At 41.4% G+C, this 24,040-nt stretch overlaps 1 protein-coding gene across 17 annotated transcripts in view; it reads left to right on the top strand.

Moving 5' to 3' along the window:
• Positions 1-24,040, top strand: part of SUSD1 (sushi domain containing 1) — a 149,049-nt gene that overhangs the window by 90,758 nt on the left and 34,251 nt on the right. For 8 of the 17 annotated variants that reach the window (XM_059925302.1, XM_059925306.1, XM_059925304.1 and 5 more), the window contains 3 exons: positions 8,925-9,021; positions 12,903-13,161; positions 20,250-20,289. In XM_059925302.1, the coding sequence (XP_059781285.1) occupies positions 8,925-9,021; positions 12,903-13,161; positions 20,250-20,289 (396 nt within the window). Of the gene's footprint in view, positions 1-8,924; positions 9,022-12,902; positions 13,162-20,249; positions 20,290-24,040 lie in introns of those variants that run through there. The other 9 variants (XM_059925312.1, XM_059925318.1, XM_059925315.1 and 6 more) reach the window with 4 other exon arrangements.

Raw genomic sequence — 24,040 nt, 5'->3', positions numbered from 1 at the left:
AAACATATCCTATTGAACATCTAATAGGCAAACCCAGTAGAACTTTTGATTTCTCACCTCTTCCCTCACCCCCAAATCCATTTCCACCCAGGCTTCTCTATCTCAGTTATTGGCATTCCTTTTCACCAACTGCTCAGGCCAAAAAGGAATCATAATTGATTCTATCTCTCCCACCATTTCTAGTCCATCAACAAGCTGGCTTGTTTCTGAAATAAACATTCTGAATCCAACCACTTCTCTCCGCCTTTGCCTTTACCACTAGCAACCTAATCCAAGCCAGCAACTTCTTGCTTGGACTCCTGCAATAGCATTCTAACTCTTCTCCCTGTTTTCACAGTTGCCTATCACCTGCTGCCCTAAGTCTTAATCTTCACCATAACTTTAAAAACATCACTCAAAGTGTCATACTGAATGAATTAAGTCAGACGGAGAAAGACAAATATCATGATATTGCTTATATGAGGAATCTAAAAAAATGGTACAAATGCACTTATTAACAAAACAGAGTCACAGATGTAAAAAACAAACTCATGGTTACCAGGGGGAAAGGAAGGGAGGGATAAATTGGGAGATTGGGATTGACATATACACACTACTATATATAAAATAGATAACTAATAAGGACCTACTATATAGCACAGGGAACTCTACTCAATACTCTAATGACCTATATGGGAAAAGAATCTAAAAAAGAGTGGACGTATGTATATGTATAACTGATTCACTTTGCTGTACAACTGAAACTAACACAACATTGTAAATCAACTATACTCCAATAAAAATTAATTTAAAAATGCATATAAGAACATGTCATCCCCAGCTCAAAATGGTCCTATGAGTTTGCATTAGTGTTCTAACGGAATCCACGTTCCTTACCATGGAACATGGAGTCTGGCCCCTGCCTACCTCATTGACCTCATCTCCCTCTGCCCTCTCCCTTTCTCACTAAGGAGCAGCATCCTTCCTTGCTATTTCTCAAACAGGTCAAACTTGTTCTTGCAATCAGGTATTTCCATTTGCTGCTTAATCTTCGTGGGACACTCTCTCCACATGGCTTCTTTATAATCACTCGGGTTTCTGCTCAAGTGCCATTACCTAGAGAGCCTCTCCCTGCCCATCCTTTCAAAAATCATCTCCCATTGCCACCCCATCACTCTATCCATTTCCTCTGCTTGAATTTCTTCATAGAACTCGTTTTCAGGACTTGTATTTTAAAATTTACTTGTTTATTTTCCCCTACTAAAATAGGAACTCTTTGAAGACAGAGGTTTTTGTCTGTGTGCTCTACATTGAATCCCCAACACATAAGGACAGTGTGAGCACACGTAAGGACAATGATAGCACAACAAAAGAATATTTTTGTAATGAATGCATACGAGGGCTAACCCCCAAATGGCCAGCGGGTGGTATTGGCATTGAAGAAATGCCTGGTTAGTTAATAAAGGCTTTAGACCAAAAAGAATTCACCAGCTTTGGGGCTGGAAAGAGATGTTCAATTTGGGCATTTTTTCCCATGGTGACGTCAAAATGGATAGCTATTCAGTCTCCTACTCTTTGGTCCTTCTCATGTTTGGATGGTTTGCGTTGCTGATTCACATTAGCATTTCATATTTTTTGAGTTGGGGAGAGGGAGTTTCATCTCGATGAGACACTTATTTCTACCTTGTTCTGTACGCTAAATATTGCCCCGTAGCTCAAGCACCCTGTGTCTGTGTTCATGGCCACCAGGGGACACTGTGGAGCTGTTTAAGTTCACTGAAACCACGACTGCATGTTTTTCACTCTACTTTAAAGAACTAGCAATTTTTAAAAAGTGTGAAAATTCAAGTTGTTAAGATCTTATGAAAGAGTAACTAAACAAATAAAATAAGAACAAACCCCAAGCCCTCTCTTTAATAAGAGAACCATATATTGATGTGAAGAGGTATGCCTTTTTGCCTAAGATGTGGCTTTGTTTCAGCAAAATTGTGAACTTCTGAATTTTACCAGAAATGTGAGGCAAGGGGTTTGGACGTGGAATACGCAGCAGCTGATTTCCCAGAAGAAAAGTGAATGGAATTTCCCTTCTGAGTGTCTTACATTAAGCTAAATCTTACTGATGGGAACAGGATGAAAACGAGTGCTTTAAATATATTGCTGACCTCAGAGGAGAGTGAAAGCTTTTGGAATGTTGAAGGACAGAGGCAAGTGTTGAGGTGGCAATGGAAGAAGGTGCTGGTGAGAAAGGTGGTAAGATGGAGAGGCTATCACAGTGTTTTTGACTCATGGCCCACGTGCTTCCACAGGCAGCCCATTGATGGGAATTCATCAGAATAGTGCCACCATTTATACTCCCTTATGTAAGAACAAACTTTCATTCTTGATGTAGACCCAAAGGGTCAGAAGAGCTGCCCCACACTGGTTATGCTATTTTCTAGCCAAGTCAAAAAGCTTGTAGGCAAAATTTTCTTCTCATACAGAGAGGGAGAGAACCAGAGAGGGGGAAGTGGAGGGAGGGAGAGAAAGAGAGAGAGAGAGAAAGCAAGTGCCTGCAGGAATGTAAAGATAAACCACTTATTCCACACAATGTGGTGATCATTTGAGGTTGAATGTTTATTATGGAACCAAGAATGCTGGAAGAGAAAAGGGAAACGAATATGTAAAGGAAATCATTCCTTCCCAAGTCCACCTTCAATACCAAGGCTGGCAATGTACACGGGAACTTTCCCATCTCTACCTGCATTCATAATAAGAAAAACAATGTACTTTTTCAGATGTTCAGGAAAGCCACTGAAAACACAGGTATGTCCCAAGCGTTCTCAGGCTATCCCTCTAACAGAGAGGTCCAGTCAGGATAGCTCTAATTCCCCCTACAGGGCTGGGGACCACTGCCCCCTCCTCTGACCCCTCCTCTCTTACTGTTAAGTGTCCTCAGGAAGGACCGTGCAGGACCAGGTGTCTTGACGTTCTTCTGCTGTGAGCTTCTCTTCCACAAACCATCCAAGGACTGTGCACTCCTGTGTCCTCAGTGAGGACTTTGTCTCCTCAGGCTGGTTCCAGGGTACCACGCTTATTCCTGCTGTTTCCCCTGGCTCCGAGTGGGTAGGAACTGCCCCGGAGGTTAGGAGAGGAGTTGGCCTTCATCCCAACTGTTTTTCTTCGTCCAGGCTCTCTCAAAGTCTTTCACGGACACAGGTTCTTTGACATCTGAGGACCTAATGTTAAGTCAGGCCAGGAGGGAGGCACACATGTCCTTCTGTACCTCCATGGGCCACCTGTTCCTCTCATCCCCAGAAATCTCCCAACTACTTTCCAGCTTCAAATCAAAACCTAGCCTCTCAAGGAAATGGCTATATGGGGATGGATATCTCCCCACTCTTCTCACTGAAAGCATCTGCATCCCTGCTGAGGCCCCACTGAGACAAGATGGTACACCACAGAGGAAAATGGGCTGGATGTGTTATGTTCCTATATTAACGCTAGCTTTTTACAAAATATGGATGGGAAAGTTTCTTTACATCAGAAGCCTAAAAACCGGGGTTTCTGTGTGTTATAGAAGTGGGGGAAGGGTATGCTGCAACTTAACAACTTAATTCAGTGAATACCTATTGATTGGTTATGTACAAAGACCGGTGCCAAGTGCTGAAGGGGAGATAAAGATAAAAAGAAGATTGTTCCTTCTTCCTGGGAAGCCAAGTCTCATAACCTTATTGATGGGGGAGATGCAGCTCACCTTGTGATATCTGATGACTTATGGTGTAAGCTCCATTTGCTCTATTGCCATCGATTTCAATTTCTCATGCCTTGAGTGGGGGCCGTGGTCCAGTTGGGGAGATGCTGAGGATTAGAAAAGAACCATTGGGTGTCTTTATTTTTATATATTTATTTATATGTATTAGTTCCTTGCATTTACTTGAAGTTTATAGCATAAGGTTGCGACCTTTGTTTAGATTTAGTGCAGATAAAATTTTCTTTTACTTTTTTTTTTGGTTCATTTTAATGGGTTTTAGAGGAATTTTAACACATTTGCACTTCTGTTACCTCCTTCCTCTCATTGATTTTAATAGTTTGCTTACATTAATGGTTTTAATCTTTTGTTATACGTATTACACCCCCAGGTTATTTACTCTTTAATTTTCTTGTCAATATTCTTTTTGACATTTAGACATTTTAAGTTTTCATGTAATCAATTCTATTGATTCTTTTATAGTTTCTGCCTCTGGTCATGCCAAGAAAAGCCTTCCCCACCCTGAAAATCAGATCAATAATTTTTATTCTCTACTATTTTCAAATGCTTCTTAATGGTTTTGCTTTTCACATTGAAGGTTAGACCCATTTGGAATTTGTTTAAATGCGTGTATAAGGCTAAATTTACATGGTAATTTTTTTCCCCCAGATGATAAGCCAGTTTCCCCATCACCTTTGGAATGACTGTCCAGGCCACACACTATATTCTCATTTATTTATTTGGGTCTCTTTCTCGATTGTCTAGCTTCTTCCATTGCTTTGCCTATCCTGTGCTTGTACTTTCCTATTTCAGTTATTGTAAATTTATAGTATATTTAATATTTTGTAGGACAAGTCCTGCTTCATTGCTTTTTTCCTGACTCTTCAAAGTTTTCTCAGATGGTAGCCTCCATCATTTCCTTTGTCACTTGCTTCTAGTAGAGAATGGATACTGTTGACACCTAAGGGTAGTAATGAGTATGTCCCCTCATCTCACATACTCAGGGTGAAAGAACTCCAGCCTAGACACGACCCACTTCTTGCCTTGGGTCTGATTTGGTTTAAATCAGTAATGAAGCCGATGGAAAGGAGAGCAGATCTGCCATAGACAGCAGTTTGGGGGATGGGAAACAGCATCTTGGAAAATATGGCTGGAAGTTAAGGTTATTTAAACCCAAAAATGTGGCGAAGAACCAGCCTGATGAAGTCCAGGCTTTCACATTCGAGAGAAAAGGCACACTGTTTTCAAGGTGGGGAAGGCCTTGAGCAGGCAGAGCAGAAAGCAGCCTAGAAGTCACGTGTTGATGGAATCAGCTGCGTGGTAGTGGCACATTTAGAATGGCAAGAATGACGCTGGGGCTGAAAAGGGGCAGCGTGCCACGGAACAAGCAGGCGATGGCCTTCCTGCCCCCGTTGTGGGCCCGCCTTCGCCAAGCTGGGCGAGCACTTCGTTCTGCTGTTCCTGGGGTGGGTGAGAAACCTGGTGGTTTTAAAAGGTTAGCCAAGAGATTAGAGGACCTGGAGTTATTAATCTCAGAGAAGAGCAAACAGAGGAATAACTTGAGCCTAAGGAGAGTTCTCACACAGAAAAGAGTAAACAGTTAATCTGCCTCTGGGCTGAAAACAGGAAATGCGTGATAAAAACCACTTACTTTACCGTGATGACAAAACATCATGAATGAAAGGGCATTTCATTGATAGCCTGAATGGCTGAGTGCAGAGATACAGTAAGTCCCCTACATATGAACCTTCAAGTTGTGAGCTTTCAAGGATGAGAACGTGCGTTCGCACGTCCAATCATGTAAGTTAGTTCACGTGTCTGGCGTACATTGTCACATGCGTGCATCCTCTACAAGTGGTTGTGCTTTTGTGTACTTTACTGTACAGAACTGTATAGAGTACAGTAGTACGGTATCTTTATTTCAAGCCCATGATGACCAGAAGCAAGAATAAAAGCCGCGGTGATGTAGCTGGTACTGCTAAGAAGCACCAGGAATTGGAGGCTCAGAGAAAGGATGAAGAGAGACAAGAGGAAGAAGAAGTAACTGAAGAACTGAAGAGATTCACAACACAGGAAATGGCAAGGGGATTTCCTTTATGTGAGGAGGCACTGTTAGTTTTTGAGGCACAGCACCTGCACGTAGAATGGTACACGAAGGTTGCAACAGCCGTTCAGGATTCAATCCAGTGCTATAATGTCATCTATGATGAAAAAAAAGAGCTAATACCCAGATATCACTGGATCGTTTTTTCAAGAGGGTAAATAGAATTGAATCCAGCAAGGAACCAGAACCTGTGCCATCAACGTCAGGTGTGAGTAAAATTGCAGCTTGCCCTCCGTCTCCTATTGCTGACAATCCTTCAGCTCTGCCATCTCCCACCTCCTCTCCCTCCTCCAGTCAGCAACTCTTCTTACCTGTTCACTCAATGCCAGCCCCTGTATGCCAGCTGTTGTACTGTACTACTGAACTTTTCAAGGTACTGTACTGTAAGATTAAAAATGTTTTCTTTATTTTTGGTTTCTTTGTTTTTTATGTATTATTTGTGTGAAAAGTATTATAAACCTATTACAGTACAGTACTATATAGCCGATTGTGTTAGTTGGGTACCTAGGCTAACTTTGTTGGACTTACGAACAAATTGGACTTACAGACTCACTCTTGGAGCGGAACTTGTTTGTATGCAGGGGACTTACTGTACTCAAATGCTCACATTTCCCTGGGGAACCTGGTGGGGGTTTTTAAACTGCATTTTCCCCTCTCCCCATTACCGCTGCAGGAAGCTGGCCGTTGTCTTCCTCAGGGGTGTCAGTTATGGAATCTCTTTCTGGACACCTCTTGGAAACAGCATAGACCTTCAACACCGTAGTGTGAGGTCTTAACTGTAGGTGGGGGATTGTTCCGTAACAAACCCACGGATTTATGGAAAACATAATTTGTGTGGCGTATCTGGGTGACTTTGGAAGAAATTCTAGACTTAGCACTGTTTAATAAGAGCTAGAGGGGACTCTCACTCGTCCACCTGGTCTTAGATGCCTGGGTTTCCTGGTGGTCGCCCTAGGCCCGCATCTCTTCTCAGATGCGTTTATACCTTCCCCCTGGGCAGCCATAGCCTCTTCTATTGATGACTGACTCCATATCACCATCACGGTTTGCTCCTAAGCTCTAGACCCACATTTCTTACTGCCTGCTGGACGATTTCACAAGCACTTCAAACTTAACAGGTCTAGAAGTGAGCTGCGTCTGAACCTTCCCTGCAGACCTTGATGAATGACGTCACCACTGACTCAGTGGCCAAAACCAAAGCCCAGATTCCTTCCCCTTCCTTATCTTCCACCATCTTCCGTTCCATCTCTGCCCCACGTGTCTCCTCCATCTGCCCCCTCTTCTCCCTTCCGAGTGCCATCACTCGCTTCAGACCTCAGGCACTTCTTACCTAGATTTTGGAGAATCTGTGCTTTTGCTCTTTTCCAATTCATCCTCCAACAGGCGGTCCAAATTGTATTTCTAAAATACACATCTGCTAAGAATCGTTAGATGGCTTCTCATTATTTCTAGGACCTCAGATCTGACCTATACTCACACGTCTCACTTTACTGCCCGCTTCTACCCAGCTGGGACTCAACCTTTCGGGCACACTGAACTCCTGCAGTTCTGTCTCTGCCCACACTCTCTCTCACCTACTGCCCCTGCGTATGTCTGTTTCTGTATTTGATAGGCTCACCCCCCTGCCCTTGGTGTTCTTCCTCTGCACTCCCACCACCCTCTCGTGGAACTTTATCGTAGTTCCAAGCACTGCCTGTTTATAAGACTTTCTCCACTATTAGACTCTGAGCTCCTGGAAAGCAGAAACCATCTTCCATAGTTGTTTCTCCCAGCCTCACATAGAGGTGCATAGAGGTGGCTAATAAATATTTGTTGAAAGACAGTGTATGAATAACATATTCAGTAGAGCTTTAAAAATTATCTAGGAAGGTCTAAGTTTTTATTTATTATAATTTGAATTGAGAATTTTTGCCCCAAAGCTATTTTCTAATTGGGTAAATAGAGTCTTGAGTGTCTATTTTGGCCTCTTAGTGCTAATTTCACTGTGGCAGGATTCAGAGGAATTTCAGGGGAGGGGGGGGTCATATTTTATTCTTTCTCTTTCTCTCTTCCTCCCTCCCTTTATAAATCTCATCCACTTGATAGCACTGTGGAGAAGATTAAATGAGATGAGGCATATATAGGACACATCTATATATGTGTTGTGTGCCCAACACATGTAAGCTGTGTTACTCACAAGGCAGAGTGGCAGCTGGTACATCTATACCATGAATATAACTCCCAGTTAGATGCTAGAACGCTGGTGTCAACCAATCAACCAACATTCTCCTCCCTGTGGAATATCTATTTGGGAAATCTGGTTGCTGGGGAGAGCAAGATAAGGACAGACAGCTGTGTGATTATAAAGGATCTAGAATTCTAGGGAATTCCCCGGTGGTCCAGAGGTTAGGACTCCGTGCTTTCACTGCCGAGGGCACAGGTTCGATCCCTGGTGGGGGAACTAAGATCCCACAAGCTGCACGGCGCAGCCAAAAAATATATATATATATATAATAATAATAATAATAATAATAAAAAATAAACTGTTCCTAAAGGATCTAGAAGTCTGATAAGCTGGTCTCCCCACCAAATAAGAACCTATTTGCCAAGTTAATTGAAATGCCCACAGCATCCACCGTCTGTCAGTGCTGGGGCATCATTTTTTTTTAATTGTAATAATATATATACAACATAAAATGTACCATTTTAATTATTTTTCAGGACACAATTTATTGGCATTAAGTACATTTGCAATGTTGTAAACCATCACCATTATCTATTTCTAAAATGTTTTCATCACCCCAGACAGAAACTCTGTTGACCATTAAACAATAACTCCCCATTTCCTACACACCCCCTCAACCCTTGGCAACTTCTAATCTATTTCTGTCTCTATGGATTTACCTGTTCCAGATATTTCACGTAAGTGGAATCATGCAATAGTTGTCCTTCTGTGTCTGGCTTATTTCATTTAGCCTAATGTGTTCAAGATTCATCCACGTCAGAGCATGTGTCTGAGTTTGCTCATCTCTTCTTACATGAAAACTTTCCTCTTGATGCCCCATGAGGACCACTTTTTTCATGCTTCTGCTCGTTCTGATCATACCCCCTTTCTTCTTTTCAACATGTTTTCAGAGCCTCCCCTTCCGGAAGTAGACTTTTTCACTGTGCACGGAGGGCCTTTACCACGCCTGAGACTGAGGAAAGCCAAGGAGAAAAATGGACCCATCAGGTCAGTAGAGGCCTCTTTTCCATGGCTGCCCAGTGATCTCCATGGAGAGTTTTGAAAACTTTGGTTTGAGTGAGGAGGAGACTTCTCTTTAGGTGGCTGCACTGGAGTAGTTGAGTCAGTGCAGTCAGTGCCTCATTTTTTGTTTCCTTGGGTACAGACTGGGCCTTTAATTCCAACTAGCACCCTCCCTAATGAATAGAGAGACTTGTAAAGGACCAGAGACAAGTATTTGGGCAGCTGAGCTCGAGAAATTAAATCCGTTCCTTTGGTCATTAGATGAGCACTGGTTGGGTGCCCGTGACATGTCAGGCTATCACTTGGCACTCACGCCTCCAGGTACATCCTTTAGTGATGGTGGATCAGAAGCATCATTTCATTTACCAAAGACAGAATATATTTTCCTTTATTTAAGGATGACCTTGGGGGGTGTGTAGTGCTTTCTTTTTTATTTATTTATTTATTTATTTATTGAAGTATAGTTGATTTACTATGTTGTTACAATCTCTGCTGTACAGCAGAGTGACTCAGTTATACACATATAGACATTCTTTTTTAAAATATTCTTTTCCATTATGGTTTATCACAGGATATTGAATATAGTTCCCTGAGCTATACATTAGGAGTTTGTTGTTTATCCATTCTAAAGTAATAGTTTGCATCTACCAACCCCAAATGCCCAGTCCATCCCTCTCCCTCCCCTACTCCCATGTGTGTAGTGATTTCTGGAAGAGTCATTTGGATAATTCTAATTCATTCTTGTATTGAGATGTGAGCAAGACACTGCATTGTTAACAACTGCTTCTGGGACTCCAGGTGGTATTAGGATGGAATTAATTGACCTCAGTTGCTGGACTACCTTGTGGGCAATTAAGCTTTTTATTTACAAAGGTCATGGCAGGATTAGGAAAGCAGAAGTATTCCCTTTTTAGAGAGGAAAATTGAGGTTTGCCTGGAGAGATGAGTAACTTACTGACAGTAACAAATCAAGGAGATGGCAACAACCTGTTTCCTTGACCTAACTTACACTGCCTATGTCTCTCCTGACCCTTCAGTCTATGACCCTGCTGTACAATCAAGGTAAAATTCATGAGGTATCACAAAACTATAAAAAGGAAAGTCTATCGATATTATGTGTGTCCATTTGTAATGAAACTTGAGCTTTTTGTGTCTATTAGTTTGAGTTCAGTAAGTGCTCAAAAGTCTTTCCAGGCATGGATATGGCCTAAGTTGTTCTGTTTCTTGATTCCTGACAAGTTACTGGAAGGCATTGTAATTCTGTTGCTATAAGGAGAACAGAAGTTGTGATCTCACTGCCTGAGAGAATTTGCAAGACGTACGTGATATTTAGACCAGATGATTATGTAAGGCAGAAAGAAAAGCCAAATGACAGTCTATCCTGTGGCTCTGTGCCGGCCAGTGCCTCCAAAACAGGAAGTGGAGAGCTGTGAGTCATTCAAGGGAGGGTGGTGGTGAGAAAGAGGGGAGAAGTCCTTCTAGAGCAGTCATGCTCTAAACAGCCACAACTGCTTCCCCAATGTCATCGGGGCTAATTACCAGCAGGCAATTGGGGGGTTTTCTTGGCCCGACTACCTGGTTTGAGCTGGGGGTAACAGCACCGCCAGTGTCTGACAGGCCGGAGTCTGCCTTGTACATTGTCAGGGGACAGTGCCTTGGGCACATGGTGGAGCAGGGGCTCTGGGGCCACACCTCCCTTCCTTAGCTTGGTGATCTTGGGTGGATGAGGCAGCCTGTGGCTGGGCTCTCTTAATGCTAGTGTCTCCCACACTTGCCAGATTACCAGTGTACCTGGGGTGCTTTATCAGCTGTATGAATTCCCAGACTCTACTGGAGATTTTGATTCAGTAGGTCTGGGATGGGGGCTGGGAATTTGTACAACTATCAAGCAACTTGGGTGATTATGATCATGCTAATTGGGGAGACTGCTTTACGCGTCATGAATGGTGCCTCTACTGGGCAACGTTCAGAACCAAAAGAGTTCAGGTGAGCCTTGAACTTGCACTTGAATATTACCACCTACATGGAAAGATGAGAGGGACTTGAAGATGTGCTTACGGACAGCATGGAGTCTGCTGCGTATTTACTTTCTTACCTGCGGCCATGATTCATAGGGATGTCTTCAAGTCCCCAGGAAAGTTTGTTGTTATAAGTGTTCCGTTGTTGGCAGTGGAGGCTTAGTAAATGTTTACTGGTGATGGCAGTGACAACTCATTGCCCTGCAGGCTTTACTTTGTCCCTTTTGTAGAAAGCCCTATGCTGAAAGTGAACCCAGAAACTTTGTGGAAATCAGGGGCCTGAGGACACCTAGGAATTTGGGGAGCCTGGTTGGTGGATAGTTTCCAAATCCAAAACCTGCTGTTGGGGAGGACTCCCTTTTCTTAACATAGTAACTCATGAGCTCTTAGGAAGCAGGAGATGGGGCATTACGAATGTGGAGCAGGAAGCGTATACTTATTGGTAAAATAGAATTATGTGTGCTAATGAGTTTTGGAAATTACCCTAATCGTATTTGGTGCTGATGCATGTTTTTCTCCTTTACTGAAATTTCAACTCAAGAAACATTAGTGAGGAATCAGTCACAGCCAAAGAACTGTGCAAGGGTTTGCAAGGATACAAGAGTAAATCATTCAATAAAGACGCAGACGTAGAGAATGGACTTGAGGACACGGGGAAGGGGAAGGGTAAGCTGGGACGAAGACAGTGGCATGGACATATATACACTACCAAATGTAAAATAGATAGCTAGTGGGAAGCAGCCACATAGCACAGGGAGATCAGCTCGGTGCTTTGTGACCACCTAGAAGGGTGGGATAGGGAGGGTGGGAGGGAGATGCAAGAGGGAGGAGATATGGGGATATATGTATATGTATAGCTGATTCACTTTGTTATAAAGCAGAAACTAACACACCATTGTAAAGCAATTGTACTCCAATAAAGATGTTAAAAAAAAAAAAGCACACCTATGAACTTAAAAAAAAAAAAAAAAGAGTAAATCATTCAAATCCCTGCTATCAAGCCTGATAGAAAAAGCAGACATCCCAACACCTACTATACTAGAGGCAGAAGATGAGTCCCGAATAGATGTGAATAAAAAGAAAGGCGTGATTCATTCTCAGAGTGTTTTTGTTCTTACACTTCCTTTCACTGACAGATTTTCTATTTGGTGGGATAAATAATACTAAAACACATGACAAAAATGACACCTGATTGCTAGCGTGTTTCTTTGTCCACATCTAGGGAACATATGAGATTTTCCCCTTTCCGGCTCTTTCAGGATATTGTCAGACTAGATGAACTCATGGTGATCTGTACTCCATGCTTCTCGTTCATTTCACAGGAACTTTGGTATCAGTACGTGAACTGGAGGGAATGTAAATCACATGAGTTCCGTTTTAGGTACCCCATGTGATTGCGTGGAGCCTTTTTGCAGACTTAGTGCATTAACTCTTGTAGGCATTTGGCCTCCATGTGACTGCTAAACTCTTTCCACAGCTGGGCTTTATTTGCCCATGTGAAAAACACTGATTAGATCAACTTTAAGACACATATGCTCCGGGCAGTTATACGTGCAGCAACTTCTCCCAGCTAAAGAGGATTTACCAGATAGCCATCTGCAGCCAGAACTTGGAGAGATCCCTCACCCAGTGTCATCTGGCATTAACACTGTTGGTTCCAACTGGAGTTCCATGACTGTGGGAGCTGTCAGACCATAAATCCCACACGGGTGAGGACTTTTATCAAGTGTTGCATCTCCAGTGTCTAGAAAAGTGTTGATCTCATAGCAGGTGCTCAACAAATACGAATAAATGAATGAACGAATCCCCCAAGCAAGGATCTGATAGACATTTTCTTTCCTCTTCCAGTTCATATCAGGTGTTAGTGCTTCCCCTGGCCCTCCAAAGCACATTTGTTTGTGATTCTGAAGAGGCTACCTCATTCTTTAGCAATGCTTCTGGTGCTGATGGATATGTGACGGCAGAACTGCTGGCCAAGGATGTTCCCGATGATGCCATGGAGATATCTATTGGAGACAGGCTGTACTATGGGAAATATTATAATGCACCCTTGAAAATAGGGAATGATTACTGCATTATATTACGAATCACAAGTGAATGGAATAAGGTATATTTCTTTAAAAACTCTTGTGAATTCTATATTTTCCTCTTCATGTGAAATTTAAATATTTGAACATTTGTTTTCCCAATATTTGAGATGAACACTGCTTGTAAGAACAATAAGAACGTGTTGAATCTTTTCACTTTATAAAGGATGGGCAGGTGAAACCTTTTTGGAGGTTGATATTCTGAACTTGCTGGGGGACCTGTTTGGACTGAACTAGTTTGGGTTCTTAAGCTTCACGAATGCCCTCATCCTATTGCACTGCTGAAGCCTGAGTTGGAGAGGAGCATCTAGATCTTTCTGTCACTTCCCTGTACTCCTACCAGACTGCTGCCTCTCTTCATTCTCCAGGAAGCCAGCAGGAGGGGCAGATTAAGCTCAGCACTATTTTCTGGCTCTATTTTCTGCTTCCGTTATTTCCTTGGCTATTGCGTAAGCCTCACTCTCCTCTCTCCATCCTTAGAAAGGCTATGTTTTTCCAGTGCTGGTTCTTTCTTGAGACATAAAATGATATATTCATTACAGAATGAATAGATGGGGACTTCCCTGGCGGTCCAGTGGTTAAGACTCCGTGCTTCCAATGCAGGGGGGCGCGGGTTTGATCCCTGGTCAGGGAACTGAGATCCCATCTACCATGTGGTGCGGCCAAAAAAAAAAAAGAATGAATAAATACAATGAGCTGGACAAGCAGAATAGCAAGAGCTGGATGGGTCAGTCAGGGGTGGAAGATCTGGCAGAAACATTGTGATGGTTGCCCTAGGAGGACTCAAGGTTTGGTATCAATTCATATCAGTTGGTAATGGAAACTAGAAAAAATATATTAATATTAATAGAAACATCTCTCGACTGATGAATTTGAGCCATCTTGCATGTAAGGTTCATCACATATTTAAAACTGAAACATGCAATTAAATTCTGTATAGGACACAAGTCAAATGCGCCATTATCATGCTGATATAAAACTAAGAATATGTCCAAGTAGCAAAAAGTTCTGGTGGTGTTTTGTGGCAGTTATGTAGGGATTAAGAATTGGAAGACTAAAGTCCAGAATATATTGCCCTGAATTTGTTCCAAAGGTGTTTATGACTTAGACAAGGCCTCCTTGCTGGAAAATTACCCGGAGATCCTGACTTGGTGTTTCTAGCCATAGACAACACTGGCAGTACCATATGTGTGCAACTTAGAGATTGCTCAGAGAGCTGCTGTCTCAGATTGAGACTTTGGTCTGGGAGGGTGTATTAGTTATCTTGGGCTGCCATTTCAAAATACCATAGACTGCGTGGCTTAAACAACAGACATTTATTTCTCATAGTTCTGGAGACGGGGAAGTCCAAGGTTAAGGTGCAGGCTGCTTTGGTTCCCCGGGGAGGACCCTCTTCCTGGCTTGCAGACAGCTGCCTTCTTGCTGTGTCCTCATGTGGTGGGGACTGAGTGAGCTCTGATCAGTCTTCCTCATCTTATGGACCCTGATCCCATCATGTGGGCCCTACCCTCATGACCTCATCTAAACCTAATTACATTCCAAAGGCCCTACCTCCAAATAACATCACATTGGGGGTTAGGGCTTCAATATGAATCAATATCAATTTGGGACACAGAGGGAATGAAGTGGGAGGTTACGATAAGAATTCTAGTTTATAGGGAACTTTCCTGTGATGTCATTGATGCCTCTTTTTCATACAGCTAAGCAGAACACGTGCTTGTTCTTTGAAATAATTTATATTTGGACTCACATATTTGAATTGCTATTACTTCCCCTGTGGGTTTCAAATATATTAGTGTTGCAGTCATATTAAAATTAGTAGTGATTTATTTATTTATTTTTCTTTCTAAAACAGCTTTACTGAGATGCGATCCATATAATTCTAAAGTGTACAATTCGGTGGTTTTTAATATATTTACAAGATGGTGGTAATGCAACGATCACCATCTAATACTCAGACATTTAGCAGTGATTATTTTTAATATTTATTTTTAATTGTGGTAAAATACACATAAAATTTACCATCTTAACAATTTTTAAACTAAATTTGGTGGTGTCAAGTACACTTACACTGTTAAGAAACCAATCTTCAGAACTTTTCATCTTGCAAGACTGAAACTCTGTACCCATTAAACAACTCCCCATTCCTCCTCTTCTTCCCCAACTCCTGGCAACTACCCTTTTACTTTCTGTCTCTATGAATTTGACTAGTTACCTTGTATAAGTAGAATCATGCAGTATTTATCTTTTTGTGATTGTCTTATTTCATTTAGCATAATGTCTTCAAGGGTCACTCATGCTGTAGCATGTTTCAGAATTTCCTTTCTTTTTAAGGCTGAATAATATTCCATTGTATGTATGGATAAACATTTTGTTTATCCATGATCTGTAGATGGACACTTGGGTTGCTTCCATCTTTTGGCTATTGCAAATAATGCTGCTGTGACCATGGGTGTTCAAATATCTCTTTGAGTCTCTGCTTTCACTTCTTTTGGGTATACACCCTCAAGTGGAATTGTTGGATCGTTTGGTAATTTTATTTTTTAATTCTTTTTGAAGACCCCCATACAGTTTTCCATAGCCACTGCACCATTTTACACTCCCACCGACAGTGCACAAGCATTCCATTTTCTCCACATCCTCCCCAACACTTGCTGTTTTCTGTTTTAATGATGGCCTTCCTAATGGATGTGAGGTGGCTTCTCATTGTGGTTTTGGTTTGCATTTCCATAATGATTTATGATGTTGAGCATGTTTTCAAGTACTTTTGACAATTTGTGTATCTTCTTTGGAGAAATGGTTATTCAAGTCCTTTGCCCATCTTTGAAGTGATTTATTTCTTTGTTGTTGAGTTTTAGGAGCTTGCTATATATTCTGGATATGTGATTTACAAATATTTTTTCCCATTATGTGAGTTGCCTTTTTACTATGTTGCTAGTGTCCTTTGATGCACAAAAGTTCTTAATTTTGATGAAATCCAATTTGCCTATTTTTTCTTTTGTCGCCTGTGCTTTTGGTGTCATATCTAAGAAATCATTGCCAAATGTAATTTCCCGAAGCTTTTCCTTTGTGTTTTCTTCTAAGAGTTTTAAGTCGTATATTTAGGCTTGATCCATTTTGAATTAATTTTTGTATATGGTGTTAGGTAATGGTCCTACTTCATTCTTTTGCATGTGGTTATCCGGTTTTCCCAGCACCATTTGTTGAAGATTTCCTTTGCCCATTGAATGGTCTAGGGACTCTTGTCAAAAGTCATTTGAGGGAATTCCTTGGCGGTCCAGTAATTAGGACTCCACGCTTCCACTGCAGGGGGCATGGGTTCGATCCCTGGTCGGGGAACTAAGATCCCGTGTGCTGTGGGGCGCAGCCAAAAAAAAAAGTCATTTGATATATATGCAAGAGTTTATTTCTGGGCTCTCTATACTATTCCATTGGTTTATATGTCTGTCTTTAGGCCAGTACCACACTGGTTTTTTTTTTATTATTATTATTAATTTTTATTGGAGTATAGTTGATTTACAATGTTGTGTTAGTTTCTGCTGTACAGCAAAGTGAATCAGTTACACATATACATATATCCACCCTTTTTTAGGTTCTTTTCCCATATAGGTCATTACAGAGTATTGAGTAGAGTTCCCTGTGCTATATACTAGGTTCTTAATACCACACCGTTTTGATTACTGTAGCTTTGTAAATCAGGAAGTGTGAGTTTTCCAGTTCCCCTTTTTGTTTTTCCTTCTGTGTATCTGTCCCAATAAACATCATTACCATGTTCCAAGTTGTCAAGACAGAAATCTAGGAATAATTCTTGTCTCCTCCCTTTTTTCTTATCTTCTTGTGCAGTCCAACATTAAATTGTGTCAATTCTATCACATTAATGCCATTTAAGATCATCCTTTCCTCTCTTTCATTACCACTGTTTAGCTTTTGACATCTCTTGTCTGAACATCAATTTTCTAACTCATTTTCTTGTCTCTTATTCTACCTATCTCCTTGCTCCATACTACTGCCATCATGTGTTTTATAAAATGCACATCTGATCAAGGCACTCCATTTTAGTGAACTCCCTTCTTCACCTGGCCATTTCAATTTCTCTCTTTTAATACACTCAGTTCCCTAGTAACTGCCTTGCTGTTTGAGGTCCTTTTTCTTCCTCAGTGTCTTGAACTATACCCTTCACTGGTTACTCTTGCATATATCTTTTATTTTAATTAATTAATTATTTAATTAACATCTTTATTGGAGTATAATTGCTTTACAATGTTGTGTTAGTTTCTGGTTTATAACAAAGTGAATCAGTTATACATATACATATATCCCCATATCTCCTCCTTCTTTCATATCCCTCCCACCCTCCCTATTCCACCCCTCTAGGTGGTCACAAAGCACCGAGCTGATCTCCCTGTGCTATGTGGCTGCTTCCCACTACCTCTGTTTTACATTTGGTAGTGTATATATGTCCATGCCACTCTCTCACTTCGTCCCAGCTTACCCTTCCCCCTCCCCATGTCCTCAAGTCCATTCTCTATGTCTGCATCTTTATTCATGTCCTGCACCTATGTTCTTCAGAACCTTTTTTTTTTTTTTTAGATTCCCTATATATGTGTTAGCATACGGTATTTGTTTTTCTCTTTCTGACTTACTTCACTCTGTATGACAGATCCACCCACCTCACTATAAATAACTCAATTTCGTTTCTTTTTATGGCTGAGTAATATTCCATTGTATATATGTGCCACATCTTCTTTATCCATTCATCTGTCGATGGACACTTAGGTTGCTTCCATGTCCTGGCTATTGTAAACAGAGCTGCAATGAACATTGTGGTACATGACTCTTTTTGAATTATGGTTTTCTCAGGGTGTATGCCCAGTAGTGGGATTGCTGGGTCATATGGTAGTTCTATTTTTAGTTTTTTAAGGAACCTCCATACTGTTCCCATAGTGGCTGTATCAATTTACATTCCCACCAACAGCGCAAGAGGGTTCCCTTTTCTCCACACCCTCTCCAGCATTTATTGTTTGTAGATATTTTTGATGGTGGCCATTCTAACTGGTGTGAGGTGATACCTCATTGTAGTTTTGATTTGCATTTCTCTAATGATTAGTGATGTTGAGTATCCTTTCATGTGTTTGTTGGCAATCTGTATATCTTCTTTGGAGAAATGTCTGTTTAGGTCTTCTGCCCATTTTTGGATCGGGTTGTTTGTTTTTTTGATGTTGAGCTGCATGAGCTGCTCATGCAATTTTGGAGATTAATCCTTTGTCAGTTGTTTCATTTGCAAATATTTGCAAATATTTTCTCCCATTCTGAGGGTTGTCTTTTCATCTTGTTTATGTTTTCTCTTGCTGTGCAAAAGCTTTTAAGTTTCATTAGGTCCCATTTGTTTACTTTTGTTTTTATTTCCATTTCTCTAGGAGGTGGGTCAAAAAGGATCTTGCTGTGATTTATGTTGTAGAGTGTTCTGCCTATGTTTTCCTCTAAGAGTCTTATAGTGTCTGACCTTACATTTAGGTCTTTAATCCATTTTGAGTTTATTTTTGTGTATGGTGTTAGGAAGTGTTCTAATTTCATTCTCTTACATGTAGCTGTCCAGTTTTCCCAGCACCACTTATTGAAGAGGCTGTCTTTTCTCCATTGTATATTCTTGCCTCCTTTATCAAAAATAAGGTGACCATATGTGCATGGGTTTATCTCTGGGCTTTCTATCCTGTTCCATTGATCTATATTTCTGTTTTTGTGCCAGTACCATACTGTCTTGATTATTGTAGCTTTGTAGTATAGTCTAAAGTCAGGGAGCCTGATTCCTCCAGCTCCGTTTTTCTTTTTCAAGATTGCTTTGGCTATTCGGGGGTTTTTTGTGTTTCCATACAAATTGTGAAATTTTTTGTTCTAGTTCTGTGAAGAATGCCATTGGTAGTTTGATGGGGATTGCATTGAATCTGTAGATTGCTTTGGGTAGTATAGTCATTTTCACAGTGTTGATTCTTCCAATCCAAGAACATGGTATATCTCTCCATCTGTTTGTATCATCTTTAATTTCTTTCATCAGTGTCTTATAGTTTTCTGCATACAGGTCTTTTGTCTCCTTAGGGAGGTTTATTCCTAGGTATTTTATTCTTTTTGTTGCAGTGGTAAATGGGAGTGTTTCCTTAATTTCTCTTTCAGATTTTTTATCATTAGTGTATAGGAATTGCATATTATCTTTTATTAAATGCACTTGATGCACTAAGCATCAAGTCAAAATTTAGTCACATTCAAAACCTTGTGGCCATTTTAAGCTTTTCCCAGAAATCATCAGTGTAAATATAGTTTTTCAATTTTTAATAAAATTAACCCAGAATGACTAAGGTTGTCACTTGAAAGAGAATTACTTAATGAAGTTGAAGGGATCTTTCTCTAACCTCTACTATTTGGTTTCCTCTGGGGAATTTTTTGCTGACTTTTATCATAGATCAACAGTAATCCTAGCATCCCTAACAGACAAATATGCCTATAATATCAGCAGGGGAGAAGAAGAGAAGGTATTTCATTCCAATGAGTTTGTGGGTTGCTTCTACCATGGATGAGCTTTCATACATGTTCCTTTAGCTTTCTTCCTGGTTCTTGGCTATGTTTTGGGTAACTGAGGTTGCCTGGTAAATATCATCTAGAGAAGTGAAGTATTCGTATATACCAGGCCGTATCATAGCCTTGCACAAAACATGCATCACTACTTCTTGCTGAACCTGGATGTGACCCCAGAATCCTTTTCAACATACTGTAGTTCTCCAGGCAGTCAGTGCCAGTTGCTGAGAGCTGGCAAGGGGAATGGAACTTACCACCATCCCTGCTCTTTCCTCATAGCATGTGCTTCCTGAGATCCATTGGAAAGCTTTAGGGTTATCCATTCCTAGGGTCACTTCTGTATCTGCTGCCCACGCCAGTCCCTTTGAACACTTGGTGATCATAAGGCTAAATTGTAAGGTGTTAGAGCTAGAAGAGATTTTAAAGATCGTGTGGTCCAAAATAAGAGATAAAACCCTGCAACTTGTAGGGCTAAAGTGTGTTATTTAAACTGACATCACATGCCACCCAATTATATGTGTTGCTGTGTTTTCCTTTATAGGTGAGAAGAAGCTCCTGTGCAGTTTGGGCTCAGGTAAAAGGTAAAACCATTTTCTGCCTAAGACTGCTCTCCTTATTTCTCCTCTGTCCACTCTGCAGCATCAAGTGTATGTTAATGAGGTTTCTTTTTAAATTGTCACAGGTGATAAAAACGCATCTCAGACTAGCCTACAAAAAGCCATAGCTGAAAAGGATGGGGGGTGGGAACTTACGGAATTAGAACCAGAGTGGCATCACCAGGCCTCCAGAAACTGGGACTTGGGACTCAACACCATAAGTAGGACTGTCCCTTTCTATCTGTCTCTATCTCCTCTCTAAGTGTGAGTTGGCCTCATTTTCTTCTACTATAAGTTATGTGGTGGTGGGTGGGGTGGGGGGACCAGCTGCCCCAGCTTAGCCACTTCAGTGGGAACAGGCAGTTTTTCAATTCAGGGAGTCTCTTCTCCTAGCTAAGTGACTATCCATTGGATGAATCATTATTAAGAGGAGATAAGGTAGTATGATTAGCCTACCTTGGTTTGGGGCTTACTGGTATGGCTGGTTGGGGGCAGATCAATGTGATCAGCAACCTCAGCAGGGTTGCATTGAGAGGGGGACATGATCCCCATCAGGAAGAGACACAGAAAACCATGTTGGCAGACCAAAACAAAGAGCCACAAGCAGTCCACTACTTTCAACCATTTGGCTACTTAGCATGTGCACACACATACACGTACACTATTTAGAAAAACACCCTCCATTAAGAAAGTGAAATTATCCTCCATACAACCAAAAATGGAACCCAAGTAGAAGACAGCTCAAAGGTGGGTCTCTTACTGAATCCAGCTCCAAGACCAGGGTTCCTGGGGATGATCCGTCCCTCTTGATCTGATTAATCTAGATGTGCTTCTCATGATCTCTTAGCAATCTATGATTAAATGGCAAACGTAACCATTCTCAAACCACAGTATATAATATGAAAGGGAAAGTTGGATAATCACAATAAGTACGTTCACTTAGAAAGGAAGAAAAGATAAAGAACCGTGCAGTGGCCAGGGGACCCATAACAAGGACCACATCCTGCTGGACAGGAAAAGCAAGCATCTCCTGCCCTGGCAGCAGAATGGGTCACTTGGTCAGTTAGTTTGGCTGCCTCGGGCTCTGCCTGATGGGAGAACAGCCTTGTCCCTTTCCTCCAGAGCCTTCCCTAAGAGATGCAGAGAGAAGGAGCCCCACTGAGTGCCTACAACTTAAACCTTCTGCTTCATGGGGGCAGCTATCTGGGTGGCGGAGTTGCCTTAGGGATTGAGCAATCGCAGGTCCTTGTTTGCCAGGCTGGGATTTCCCTGGCAGTACATTTCTTTAAACCAGCAGGCAGCCAGCCACTGGATTTGATTCATAAGAATTCCATTAGTTTGTAGCTAATACCAGAAATCTTGTCAAGTTTATGACCTTTTGAGTCTGGAACTTTTCCTTGTGGTTCATGAATCCTAGCAACAGCCTGAGGAATTCTGCTCTTAGCCCAGAGTATCAGTTTAACTCCTTACATCCTGTCCCTCACCTCAGAGCATCATAAAACAATAGGCTGGGGTGCTTCCAGGAGGGTTCCAGTGGATGGTGCCTTACAATTGGGGGATTTGTTACCCTGTCTGTAGAGGGTACCTAGCAGGAAATGTTTGGGAGGAACCTGGAGAAATAAGCTTCCTTCGTTTTCTGCTTATCCCCTAATCTCATTTCCCATGTCTTTATCTCTACTCACACCAACTTCAACAAGGGTAAGGGGCATGGATTTTCAACTGGGCAAGACACATTACCTGACTGTCAGCCATCTTGGATGGCAGATTGCCAGGCAGCAAGGGGCTCTCTTTTTTCAATTTTCTTGAGAAAATAATTTACCTATAACGTTGTGTGAGTTTAAGGTGTACAATGTGATGATTTGATTCACGTACTTATTGCAAAATGATTACCGCAGTAATGTTAGTTAATACCTCCATTACCTCACATAATCACCATATATATATGTAATTTTTATATATATGTATATATTTATATATATAATTTGTGTATATGTATGTGTGAATATTTAAGATCTACTCTCCTAACATCTTTCAAGTGTACAATACAGTACTGTTAACTACAGTCAACATGCTGTAACATTAGAATATGTCCCAGAACTTAATTATCTTACAACTGGAAGTTTGTACCCTTTGACCATCATCTCCCCATTTCCCCCACCCCCTAGCCCCTGGCAACCACCGTTCTGTTCTCTATTTCTATGAATTCAGCTTTTTTAGATTCCATGTATAAGTGAGATCATTCCGTATTTGTCTTTCTCCGTCTGACTTATTTCACTTAGCATCATAAGTGAGGGCCTTTTTTTTTTTTTTTCCATTTTCTATATATATATTTTTAACATCTTTATTGGAGTATAATTGCTTTACATTGTTGTGTTAGTTTCTGCTTTATAACAAAGTGAATCAGCTATACATATACATATATCCCCATATCTCCTCCCTCTTGCGTCTCCCTCCCACCCTCGCTATCCCACCCCTCTAGGTGGTCACAAAGCACGGAGCTGATCTCTCTGTGCTATGTGGCTGCTTCCCACTAGCTAGCTATTTTACATTTGGTAGTGTATATATGTCCATGAGTGAGGGCCTCTCTTAACAAAGATGTGCGCTGTTACATTTCTGCGTGCAGCTAGACTAAGCCCCCTTTCTTAGAATTGAATGATGGCCACAAGAAACAATCACACATTCCAACATTTGGAAATTTTTCTGCCAATCCACTCCCTGAAGCTTTAAGGGTGGGATGGACTTCCTACAGGAAAAGAGGTGCTTTTACCAGAAGAATGGAGATGTGCAAGCATCATGGACAGGCACAGATACAATAGCTTCCAGAATCCGCTGCTTTCAGCAGCTGTTCAGTGTGATTAACAAACTCAAACTGGGTAGAAGAAATGGCCAAAGAGCTGGCTACAGTCATTCTACTGTGATTAAGTTAACAGGAAGGATTTTGCTTTGGAAATAACTAAGTGGCTTTTGGCAGTGCTTTTTTCCCCTCATGTTGAAAGAGAGTCTGAACCTTTAAATTCAAGCTACTGGAAAGAGCTGAGATAATAGAAAACCCAGTTATGTTGAAATTTTGAAGGCAGCTCTAGCAGATATACATCTACGTACAGAATGGGTGTGCGCTCACCTGGCAGTCTCTTTTTGCAAAAATTTTGGAGCCTGCCATTTCAGAAAGTAATTTGGAGAGAACTAGGATCCAAATAAGTCCTCAAATTGTTTCAGTTCACTCGTACCAAGCAACAGCCCCATTCTTGCCTTTGCCCTCTGATGAATTATGCTATTTACCTTTTGCACATTGCCCCTAAAAGAGCTTTGTGATGACTACCAGGGAGCCCGCAGTCAGTTTGATGGGAAATGCAGAGGCCTGGGCTTCTTTGCCCGAGTCCTGCTACTAATCAGCTGAGTGTCTTGGAAATTATATTTAACTTGGCTGGTTCTCTGTTGCCTTCCTCCAAGATCTCTGCGATCCCTTCCAGCCACAAAGTACTATGATTCTGTGCTTTCTTGAGTCACAGAGCAAGGTCATTTGATATATGTGAGATGATGATAAACTGTAACCAGGGAACATCCTTTAGTCATAGGCATGAAAGCTCTGAGTCATTAGTGACTACTCCTCTTTCTCATTTAGCCCACATTTTGCACTTGGGCAGACCTCTCTGATTGTCATTTCTGTGTTCACGCCCTGAGCAGAGGCCTTTGGATGACTGGCCAAGCCTCTTTCTCATCTCCCATCACAGTGTTC

Source organism: Balaenoptera ricei, chromosome 6, assembly GCF_028023285.1.
Source record: "Balaenoptera ricei isolate mBalRic1 chromosome 6, mBalRic1.hap2, whole genome shotgun sequence".
Lineage (NCBI taxonomy): Eukaryota > Metazoa > Chordata > Mammalia > Artiodactyla > Balaenopteridae > Balaenoptera > Balaenoptera ricei.
The sequence above is the reverse complement of the archived record's forward strand: the minus strand, read 5'-3'. Positions and strand labels throughout refer to the sequence as shown.